At 39.9% G+C, this 12,535-nt stretch overlaps 1 protein-coding gene across 1 annotated transcript in view; it reads left to right on the forward strand.

Moving 5' to 3' along the window:
• LOC132176944 (protein SIEVE ELEMENT OCCLUSION B-like) overlaps positions 1-12,535 on the forward strand; it is a 60,214-nt gene that overhangs the window by 3,563 nt on the left and 44,116 nt on the right. Inside the window, exons 2-5 of the mRNA XM_059589108.1 lie at positions 5,925-5,931; positions 6,488-6,504; positions 9,355-9,426; positions 9,568-10,019. Of these exons, the coding sequence (XP_059445091.1) occupies positions 5,925-5,931; positions 6,488-6,504; positions 9,355-9,426; positions 9,568-10,019 (548 nt within the window). The remainder of the gene's footprint in view (positions 1-5,924; positions 5,932-6,487; positions 6,505-9,354; positions 9,427-9,567; positions 10,020-12,535) is intronic.

Genomic DNA, 12,535 nt, shown 5'->3' on the forward strand with positions numbered 1-12,535 from the left:
GTTTTCTTCCACCTTCATGGCGGTCACTGTATGCAATTCCATGCTTGTAGCTTTCTGAATGCATGAAGAGAAACTCTATGTTAACTCGATTTGGGGAGTGTTTTTTGTTTGACAAAGTTTCCTAATGTGAAAACTATATTTGTGTTTTGGTTGTTTGTTAATGTTTTTGTTTGGAGAAGGGAAAACAAAAATTTTAACAAATAGAGCCATGATTTTAGAGCACAACAACCTAAATCTTTTGTTTGCGTTATTGGGGTGGCCATACTATTTCCATAGTCGTGAAGGTGGTTCGACTATTCTCAAAATATGAGGGTGGCCGAACCACCTCAAAGGCCGTTTGGTGGTTCGAACACCCATTCTGCATTTTTATACCATGTAGGGCAATGTATAACTCTGCATTTTTAATATGGACAGGATTACCATCTTTTTATTTATTTCTTTATTAGTTTTCCCTAATCTTTGTCTTTCTGTGAATATGTGGTTCTTTATATATCTCTTTCCTCTTCCTTTTTTTTAAAAAAAAAAAAAAAAAAAAATTCTGTGTATATAATTGCAGATACCATCTTTGGATCTCGTGCATCTTCTGGCAGGAACCTTCTTCAAGCTAGAAAAGGTTTGACTTACTATGCATTGCTGGGTTTGACTTGCTATGCATTGCTGTGAGTGTGAGATCTGATAGCTCAAAGTTTCAAACATTGGTTTTATGCCCATTCTTTCAAGTTTTCAATTAGGTCTAGTTGGATGATAAAGATGCATCAAATTTGTTATATTGTGTGGCGTGCTAGCTGATTTATTTCTAGAGGCTTATAGATTTGCATTTTCAGGCATTGCCCTTTGTAACCATTACTACTAATTTTTGCCTTTCAGATTCCCTTCCTATTATTATTATCCTTTTTTTTTGTGGGTTTTGAGGATTTTCTTTTTTGTTTTTAGTAAAAAGCATTACGGAAATGGTATTGAGAAATTAATTGAATTAAAGCCTAGCGACTAAGGTTTTGACTTTGTGCATGATTATACTGAGTTTAATTAGTCATATCTCTGATCCATTCAGGCCATATGGCCATGGGTTGTCTATATACCCATATGATGATAGAATAGCCAACTGGTTTCTGATGTGCATATATCTAATTCCTCTATAGCCAACCAAAAATTCTGCAAAGAGCCCTTGCTTTGTTACTTGATGAGAGGTGCCGTATTTGATGGAGAACATTGCTATGGAAGTTCATTTGTTTGCAATCTTTTGAATGTTTTTGTTTTCTCTTCTCAAAAGAATAGTTATTTCAAACCTATTGTCACTCACTTGTTGGTGGAAGTACTGTGAATTGTAGTGAGCGGGAGGCTTGCATGGAGTTATAAGGATGAGTAGAATGTGAATTGGAGTGTTTGGTTTTTGATTATATTTGTTTGTTGGTTTGCGTTTGTGACCTCATTAATCATATAAGTTTGTGTTTGTGTTTGATTGTGGTAATTAAGGCCGAGAATCTTTTTTTTGTCTTAAGTTATTTGTTTCAGGAAAAAAGAATTGCTTTTAGTCTTAGTTAATTCTTTTTATTTTTTATTTTTTTTTATTTTTGTTTTAGTTTGTTCATGTGATTGTTTGTTTCAGATCAGTGAGCTAGACCCAGCTTATAGTTAGATCTAACAACTAGTTTGACACCCCAAGAAGCGATTGTGTGTTGTTTGTTTGCTAGCTTTGTGATGAAAACTGGTATGAGGTGTTTGTCTTTTATGAGCTTTTTACTTGTTTTTTTTTACATGTATATTAGATTCCCTTTTGTCTTTCTTTCTCGGCCAAAGATTTCTCTCAACTTCTGTAAAGGTTGTAGAGATGTTCCACCGTTATGTGAGTTGCTCTTATTTTTATAAGAATTTGCAAGCATGTAAATAGCAAATACTAGAAGCATTTGAATAAAAGATAGTGTTATTCCTTTGCTTGATGAGATGAAGTCCTTTATTTTTTTTTTTGACATAGTTTGTGCTCATAGTTTTTTTTTTGGGTGGTTTAGTTTGATTGACTTGGCATGAGTTTACTTTTGATTATAACTTTATATTGTCCGGACGTCCCCAACATGTCATTATTTTGTGTTATTGTTTCCCTCTTTCCCTTTTTGTTTCATGATAAGAAGTGAATCTTTGAATCCACTTGTCCTTCCATATGCAATGCTTGCACCAACTTGTTTTAATGGTTTAGCTATTATTCCTTTGCTTGATGAGATGAAGTCTTTTATTTTTTTTTGGACATAGTTTGTTCATAGGTGAGGACTAACCCTTCAATATATGTAAGGTTTGTTGCTCTTAGGGTCCACAATTCAAAGCCAAGCCTTGGATTGGGTGGTTTAGTTTGATTGACTTGGCATGAGTTTACTTTTGATTATAACCTTATTGTCCGGACATCCCCAACATGTCATTATTTTGTGTTATTGTTTCTCTCTTTCACTTTTTGTTTCATGATAAGAAGTGAATCCTTGAATCCACTTGTCCTTCCATATGCAATGCTTGCACCAACTTGTTTTAATGGTTTAGCTATTATTCCTTTGCTTGATGAGATGAAGTTCTTTATTTTTTTTTGGACATAGTTTGTGCTCATAGGTGAGGACTCAAACCCTTCAATATATGTAAGGTTTGTTGCTCTTAGGGTCCACAATTCAAAGGCAAGCCTTGGATTGGGTGGTTTAATTTGATTGACTAGGCATGAGTTTACTTTTGATTATAACCTTATTGTCCGGACGTCCCCAACATGTCATTATTTTGTGTTATTGTTTCCCTCACTTTTTGTTTCATGATAAGAAGTGAATCCTTGAATCCACTTGTCCTTTCATATATATGCAATGCTTGCACCAATTAACTTTAGTTATCTCTAGTGATTTGACTATAAATAGGCTTGATGTAATTCTCGTAACTGCTATATAACAACATTTATTATAAGCAGGTTTTTTTTTTTTTTTTTTTTTTTTTTTTGAGGTCGCCGCTAAATGATTTTTTTTCCTTACGATTATCAATAGCGGCGACCAAGATGTCGCCGCTACTGATGGTCAATATCAATAGCGGCCACGTTATGGTCGCCGCTACTGTCCATCAATAGCGGCGACCTAGAAGGTCGCCGCTACTGACTGTCAATAGTGGCGACCTTATAGTCGCCGCTATTGATTGTCAATAGTGGCGACTTTATGGTCGCCGCTACTGTCCATCAATAGTGGCGACTTTTTTGTCGCCGCTATTTAAAAACATCAGTAGCGGCGACAAGAATGTCGCCGCTATTGACCATCATCAGCGGCGACAAACGGCTCATTTTAACTTTTTTTTTGCGGCAACAAGAAAAAGTCATTAGCGGCGACCCCAAATGTCGCCGCTATTGATCATCAGTGGCGGATTAATACCAGCAACTGAATAGCAGCCAAGGGTCACCGCTATTGATCAATAGCGGCGACATTTTGCTCATTAGCGGCGACTTTGGGTCGCCGCTAATGAGCAAATTTCTTGTAGTGATCTTGTGTTGTGAAATGAAAAAAAGGGTGATTTCTCGCTAGCCCAGCCCTAGAGGAGAAGTATTAGTTTTTCATGATCTCGTGAGATTAGTGAGTGGATTTAATTTTGTCAACGATTTCAAACAATGGCGGATGACCTCTCAAATCTCTGGGCAAAATTATCTTTGTCTGAGGGAGAGGATGCCGAGGTTGAGATCCAAGCAGTGGATGTGACAAAGGTGGTTAGGCGTGGATTATCATGCATAGTGGGGAAATTGATGTCGGAGAGAGTAGTGAGTAAGGAGACCATCAAAACCACGCTCAAGCGTTGGTGGCGTTTAACCGGGGCTATGACTTTCAAAGTTTTAAGAGGGAATTTATTCCTGATCGAATTTGAATATGCAAACGACAAGAAGCGAGTCTTAGAAGGAAGACCATGGGTATTTGAAGGAAACCTTTTTCTGGTGGAAGATTTCAATGGCCAGTCTTCGCCCTCAGAAATCAGCTTTGATAAAGCTGCTTTCTGGGTATGAATGTTGAAGCTTTCGTTGGCATGTATGAGCAGAGAAGTAGGGATCAAAATCGGAGCCTCAGTTGGGATTGTTGAGGAAGTCGATACTGATGGAGATGGGATTGGATGGGGAGAATTCTTACGAGTGAAGATTTTGATTGATTTATATAAACCTCTCTCCAGTGGTCGGATGATGAAATATGACGGGAAATCACATTTGATTGGTTTTCAATATGAACAGTTACCAAAATTCTGCTTCCATTGTGGTGTAATCTGTCATGGGCCAGAAGGGTGTCTGAAGAGGAAAACAATGAAAAATCAGGAGGACCTAACTCAATTCGGGCCATGGATGCGAGCGCAATCCCCAACCAGGAGCGGCGATCGCATTCAGGACCGGTATGCAGGAAGATTCCCGCAGCAGGAGGAAGAAGAAAGACCAAGAAGGGCTGAACAGGTGGGTCGCAAAAGTCGGGGCCAGAAACGGGGAGGGGAGGAGTCCGGTGAGGGCGACGATGATGGCAAGCAAAATCGGGAAAGTAATAAATGCAATCCCACAGAATATGCATGCAATTATGATGACGGGAATTGGGGGGGAGAAACGCAGGGATTTTTTCAAACAAAAGCCAGACAGGTATGGAAAGCAATAAAGTGGGAGTTATGAAAGAACATTTTGAATTTCAATCCACTAAAACACCGGCGCAAGGAAAACTGTCTCAAAAAGGAAAAAATCAAGATGCCATCAAGGGACACATGCTGGCAGATTTATCTTCTTATAGCAACCAACGCTTGACAGCTAAGGGTACGTGGCAGGCTAGGAATGACATGCAATCCAAAAATCAATCCCAACAGGATGTGGGCCTTGAAGATGTATTCAATAAGGCTGGGAGCCCATTCACTGGCTTGGTTTTAACGGAGGTTGAAAACTCTATCAAGGTAGCCAAGGAGGGGAGATTGTGGGGAAAGGAGAAGAATATTAGTGGCCTAGAAGGGACTCTAGCACCATGGAAAAGGAAAACAGAGATGCGATGGTGACAACTAATGACATCCTAAGCACTCCTGAAACCATTTGTAAAAAACGGGTAGTTGGAGATGGAGAAAAGACTATAGGGAATGCAACAAAGGTATGCTCCGGGATTATTGATGGTGACTCTTATGACGGTTTGGGGTTGGCAGTGGCTGATGACCAGCCTCGCCAACCGCTATGAATATATTAAGCTGGAACTATCGGGGGCTTGGGAACCCCCGAACAGTTCATGACTTTTGCCGCATGGTGAAAGAAAAGTGCCCAAACCTAGTCTTTTTAATGGAGACTAAATTGTGGAAACCAAAATTGGAGATTATACGTTTGAAGGTGGGTTTTACAAACATGTTTGTAGTGGATTGTGTGGGCAGAAGTGGGGGCCTGGCTTTATTTTGGGAGGAAGGATGGGAGGTGGAGGTCCAAAACTATAGTCATAGACACATAAATGCTATAGTTCATGACCAACATCTAGCTTTAGAATGGAAGTTTACCGGTTTTTACGGCAACCCGGACCAGACAAAAAGAAATGAAGCCTGGGAACTATTGAAGCATTTGGCTCATTTTGCCCCGGACCCGTGGTTAGTTATCGGTGATTTTAATGAAGTTTTGACAATGTCTGAAAAACTTGGGGGAAACACAAGACAACGACACCTCATGGAAGCGTTCCGACAAACGATAGAGGTTTGTGGATTGACTGACTTGGGCTATAATGGCCCAAAATTCACGTGGAGCAACTGTCAAAAGGGAACGACACTCATTAAGGAGAGACTTGACCGAGGGCTTTGTAATTTAGCATGGAGGGATTTTTTTCCAGACTCGCAACTCTCTGTGGGTGTGGCAGTAAGTTCAGACCATACTCCTTTGGTGCTAAACCTAAGTGGGGCTGTTATAAAAGCTAGAAGAGGCCCACGGTTTTTTATGATGCAAGCTGGGCAGTGGACACAGAGTGCAGGGAGATTATAAAAAATTCGTGGACAGAAGAGGTGCGGCCTACTTTGGATTGGGAAAGTCTTTCTTCAAAGGTGGGACATTGTATGGCGAATGTTCTTCATTGGAGGAGGGAAACCAAAAACAAAAAATGTGTGTCTATTGCTACTCTGCAGAAAAAACTTTTAATACTACAAACCAGGGAAGATGGCTTGGTTGAAGAAGAAATAAAAAAAAATTCAGGTGGACCTTCAAATGTTATTGGACAAGGAGGAGCTTTGGTGGCGACAAAGGGAGAAGGAGGAATGGCTCAAGTTTGGAGATCGCAATACTAAGTATTTTCATGCTTGCGCCAATTTCAAAAAAAGGCAAAATCATGTGAGGAGGATCACGGATGAAGCGGGACTGACCTGGGAGACAGAGGAGGCTGTAGGGGAGCTTTTGTAGACTATTTCACGCAGCTGTTCACTCAGGGTCCAATCGGCGATTACAGCCCTTGCATTCAGCCCATTGCTGGCTGGGTTACTCATAACATGAATGAGGAGTTGCTGCAGAATTTCACAGCAGTGGAGGTTCAAGAAGCCCTATTTCAAATGGCGTCTTTAAAAGCGCCGGGACCGGATGGACTAAACGCATGTTTTTTCCAACAAAATTGGTCCACCATGGGGGAGGAGGTATGTGGAGTTTTACTTGGTATTCTTAATTCTGGTATTTTGCCCCAAGCTATGAATTTAACCCATGTAGCTCTTATACCAAAGACTAAGAACCCAAAGTATGTCACGGAATTTAGGCCGATTAGCTTATGTAATGTCTTATATAAAATCATTTCAAAAGTGCTAGCAAATCGGCTTAAAAAAATTTTACCCATGATTATTGACCCCACGCAAAGTGCTTTTATTCCGAGACGTTTAATCACGGATAATGTGCTAGCGGCTTATGAAACGCTACACACGATGCATTTGGGGATGAGGGGAAAAAAGAGTTTTATGGCCGTTAAGCTCGACATGAGCAAGGCTTATGATAGGGTGGAGTGGGGTTTTTTGGAAGCCGTAATGGAGCGGATGGGGTTTGATGGGAGATGGATTTCCTTGATAATGATGTGTGTGAAGACGGTGAAACATTCGATATTGGTGAATGGGAACCCTTGTGTCCTTATCACCCCATCCTGGGGTCTCCGCCAAGGTGACCCTATATCACCTTACCTGTTTCTTCTTTGTGCAGAAGCTCTGAGTGCTATGCTGACCCAAGCCAATACGGAGGGAAGGTTGACAGGGGTTCCTACATCGAAAAAGGGGCCGGCACTTAGTCACTTCTTTTTCGCCGATGACAGTTTACTGTTTTGCAGGGCCAACTTATCTCAATGGAATTATCTGGCATCCATTTTACAAAAGTATGAGGAGGCGTCGGGGCAAAAGATGAACACAAATAAGACGGCCATATTCTTTAGTAGAAATACATCAAATGAAGACAAGCAACACATCCAAGAGATAGCGGGGATCTCGACAAATCAGCGTTATGACACCTATTTGGGGCTGCCCGCCTTGGTGGGAAGATCTCGAACCGGTGCTTTTAAATGTATTAAAGAAAGGGTGTGGAAGCGTCTCCAGGATTGGAAACTCAAGTTCTTGTCCCAGGCCAAAAAGGAAATTCTCCTAAAAGTCGTGATACAAGCCATACCCACTTTTTGTATGGGTGTGTTCCGACTTCCGAAGGTGCTTTGTAAGGAGATTAATTCCCTCATGATGAAGTTCTTTTGGGGCCATCAAGAAAATGAGAGAAAAATCCATTGGATGAGTTGGAGTAAGATGGGCTTTTCTAAAAATCAAGGAGGTTTGGGTTTCCGTGATCTTGTTTGTTTCAACAAAGCCCTTTTGGCAAAACAGATTTGGCGCCTTTGGAAAACACCGGACAGTTTAATTGCAAGGATATTGAAGGCCAAGTACTACCCAACATGTACGGTTCTTGAAGCTTCTTTAGGAAACCGGCCTTCCTTAGCATGGCGGAGTATCCAGGGCGCTAGTGATCTTGTCAAAGATGGCTTACTATGGAGAGTTGGAAATGGCAAATCAGTTCATATATGGAAGGATAGGTGGCTGCCTAGACCTACCACATACACGGTGATCTCTCTTCCTTCAATACTTGACCCAAATGCAACGGTTAGCCAACTCATTGATGTAGACACAAAATGGTGGGATTCTGCGTTATTGGAAAGGTTATTCTCTCGGGAGGAATCCATTTCTATACTTTCGGTACCTATTAGCACCACGGACCAAGAAGACAAGCTTATATGGAGAGGAACGGCAAAAGGGCTTTTTTCGGTTAAAAGTGCCTACCGCCTGGAAAAAGAGAGAGAAATTGCCTCTTAGGCAGAAAGTTCCTCTCGAGTCCGTTTTAGTGATGTATGGAGATCCATTTGGCGACAAAGAATACCAAGTACGGAGAAACACTTCCTCTGGCGAGCCTGTCATGACATTTTGCCCACAAAAGTAAATATGGGGGCCAAGAAGGTGACTATGGATACTTATTGCCCAGTTTGTGAAAGAGCGGAGGAAACCACTTACCATGTGTTATGGCAATGCCCTACGGCCGGGGACATCTGGAGTGCTGGGTGTACAAAATTCCATAAAAGCTATTTTGAAGGGCCGTCTTTCCTACAGGTGGTGGAGGGGATGTTGAAGAGCTGGGACCAAATGGAATTTGCTCAGTTTGCAAACATTGCTTGGCGTATCTGGCTTAGGCGAAATGAGGTGATTCACGGTGGTGATTTTCTCCATCCCAATATTTTAGTCCAGCAAGCCACACAGGTAGTGACTCTGTTTCATCTGGTGCGGGATGAGGTGGTACCGTAGGAGGTTGTTTGCGAGACTTCTAATCACTGTAATTGGAAAAATCCTCCAATTGGGTGGTTTAAGGCCAACTGGGACGCCGAGGTTAATCAACACTTAGGGCGTGTGGGCCTAGGGGTTGTCATACGGGATCATCAAGGCAAACTGTGGGCGGCAAGAAGCATGACTGGTCGGGGTTTTTTGGACCCAACATCAGTAGAAACTCTGGCAGCCACTATGGCGGTTCAGTTGTGCACTGAGATGGGGATGAAGCAGGTCCAACTAGAGGATGATGCGAAGGTGGTTGTGGATGCAGTGAATTCCTTGCTGCCTGATGAGAGTGCCACGGGACACCTCACTGAAGACTTGCGTATAGCTCTACACTCCTTCTCGTCCTAGGAGCTGGGGTATGTTCGGAGGGAAGGTAATAAAGTGGCTCACATACTTGCAAGTTTGGCTTTGCAAAATGAGATGGACAGGGTGTGGTTTTATGAACCCTCGGATTGTATACGTGAAACTCTGCATGCAGAGGTTTTAGCCCTGCAGTGTAATGACTTGAATTCTCAATGAAAACGCAATATTTCTTTTTTTTTAAAAAAAAAAAAGAACTTGGAGGAAAAGGCGCCCAAAGCCACCTTTAGCGCCCCACTGTGCACACTCAAGCAACTTTCCTACGAGGTACTAACAAAAAATAGCAATTTTTTTTTTTTTTTTTGGTGTTGATTTTGGCATAAATTAGGAATAAGATGAATGTGATTATTTTATAGATACATTAGCGTTTTCCATGATAACAAATATATGTGCATTAATTAATGTTAGATGGCATGCCAAACACCTGGGGAAGTAATTGCTCACAGAACATGTACAACAATGTTAATACTTTACAAACTTTCAAGCTACTCATGGGATGCCAAGGCAGTGATGATGCTTGCTGCTTTTGCTTTTGAATATGGGGATTTCAGGCTCCTTGCTCAACTTCCTTCATCGGACCAACTCGCCAAATTAGTGGGAATCTTGAAACGAGCACCAGATATCTCAAAGCTTTCAGGCCTTCAGAAATACAAAAAAGCGATTGTTGAACTTAACAACCTCATCAAGGACACTTTGAAAGTCATCGAGTCCATGTTTGAGTTGGAGAAACTATCTACCTATGATACAAAGGATGTACCAGAATTAGCAATTGCCATGAGCCATATCCCAATAGATGTCTACTGGGCTATCATTACCATTATTGCTTGCACAACTCAGATGTGCTGTGTGACTAGCGATGGGTGAGTTCTTGTCTTTGACATGTGCTATGTATGTTTAGACGTCACTAATTATGGTATATAAGATAAAACAATCACAAAAGAAAGATTTACGTGATGCCAAAAAAAGTAAAAGAAAATACAAGCTTTTCTTTTGTATAAGGATAAACCATATAGGTTTGTTTTTCTCTCTCACAGTCTGGCTTCTAAATGGGGTGGAAAAATAAAATAGTTGACACAATATTTGTTAGGAAATTAATCTTATTCCCAAGACCCGTGAGATGCGAAAAATAAGAAGAATGTGGAACAATCACACACGACACAAAGATTTAAGTGGTTCGGTTTAACAAGCCTACATCCATTGGCGGAGACGACCCGAAGAAAATTCACTATCAAAAGACGAGTACAAGAAAGTAATAGGGCAAGAAAACCACTCAAACCCAAAGCATCAAATACACCCAATTCTCACTTTGCCCAAAGGAGAATAATAACAAAAGGGAAAAAAACACTCTCTCTTTCTTGCTCTCACTTTTCTCTCTATTGTTGGCACACCAAAACACAAAGCAATTTTACTTTGATTTGCTCTTACTACCTACGGCCAGCACCACCTCTTATATAGAAGGCAAAGTCGGTGCTTTTTTCTCCTCTTACAACTAGGACTTGGATTCTATGTAGTATAAGGAAAAGCAAACCTTTCATTCTTAGAGAAGGACAAAACCTTGGGGCCCACACAAAACTTGATAGGTCAAGGCACACGTTCTCAACAATTTCCCACTTGACTTGAATCTCACCAAGTCGCAACATAGTGAATCTCCTTCGGATGTCTCATCCACCTATCTTCAAGCTCGAAGACCAATTGAAGTTGCGCACAACTTCAGTTTCTCAATAATCACACCTTTTGTGTAACGCCCTAGATAATTATTAAGTTTATTGTTAATATGATAAATTGCGCATGAGATGATTTAGAATAATAGATATAATAATAATAATATTTGTGAGATAATAATATAATAGCAATATTATTTAATGATGATATACTTATGTAATGTAAGTTTAAAGTGATAAAGAGATTAACTAATGATAATATTAGTGTGATAGTAAGTCCTAGTGTGGTAAATAATTATATGTATGGGTAAATTGTAATTGGAATAAATGGTAAGGGTAAAATATGAATTATAGATAATTGGGGCTTTAAAAATAGAAAGAGAGTTTTTTTTAAAAAAGAAAATTTGCAAAAAGCAAGCTTTATGTTGTGGGGCTCACGTGCAGCAGCCCACCCCCCATCATTTCTTTCTTTCCTTCTTTCTTTCTTTCTCCCTCACCTCCCATTTTATGCACACACACAGCCCCCCTCTTTTTCCCCATTCTCCCTTTGTCTCACACTTTCTCCTTCTCACACACACACGCGGCCTAGTTTGAGAGAGAGAGAACTGCAGTTTGAGAGAGAGAGAGAGAGAAAGTGAGTGAGGTACTGCAGGCTGTGAGAAAGAAAGAGAAAGAAGAAGGAGAAGAAGGAAGAAGAAAAAGAAAAGAAAAGGAAAGTGACGAATTTGAAGGGGATTTTGGCCATGGGTGCTTGAGAGGTAAAAGCTTTAGTCTTTCCTTGTAATTTTCGTGCTACCCATGAGATTAGAAGCTAGAAATTGTATGGATTTGTGGGGCTTTGATTTGGGTCCGAAAATTAGGGTTCTTGAAAGGAATTTTGGGGATTTTGTTATATGGTTGAATCTTTAGTTTATCTTTAAGATTTTGTTCTACCCATTGAATATCAAGCTTGAAAGCATGTTTATTTGGGGAATTTCTAATTAGGTCCAAAAATTGGAGAATTTTAATTAGAAGCCTAATTCCTAAAATTAGCTTGGGGTTTTTGTGTGTAGTGGAATGCTATACATTATTCAAGTTTTGGGTTATTTTATTAATGGGTTGAAACTCCAATTTTACTTATTGGTAAAATATGGACATAACCCTAATTTTATATGATTTGAATTAATTTGGGGCTTTAGGTATATGAACAATAGCAATGTTGTTTCATTGGGTTAATTACATTTCAAGTGTTAATTAATCATAGATTTTCATGGGTTCCATGAAAATTGATAACTATAGGGTTTAGGTTCTAATATGTCATAATAGAATCATAAAGATTATTGTAAGTGTTATGAGAATTATAAATTGGGGGTAAATTGCTAGATTAAATGGCTTAGAAGAGAATAACAATTATGGGTTAAGTGTAATGCTTAACCTAGAGTCTATGTATATGCCTCAAGATTTAGTAATTTAATATATTATGATGTAGAATCATAGTTCAATGTAACTAAGTTATTAGATAATTAATCCATTAGCTAATAGAGCGTGATACTTGTAGTGCTCAAGTATCTTCATAGAGTGCGAATTGTTAAGTTAAGAATAGAGCTTAATTATGTGTTTATTATATAAATGCTTAGGTGCATTGCGGTTGAGAAAAGAATCCACCGAAGGGTACTCAAGCGAGAAAGGTAAGTATTTTACTTACTGGGCAAAATGTACTATTTTTAAAGTATAAA

The sequence above is a fragment of the Corylus avellana genome, chromosome ca4, assembly GCF_901000735.1.
Source record: "Corylus avellana chromosome ca4, CavTom2PMs-1.0".
In the NCBI taxonomy this organism is placed as follows: domain Eukaryota; kingdom Viridiplantae; phylum Streptophyta; class Magnoliopsida; order Fagales; family Betulaceae; genus Corylus; species Corylus avellana.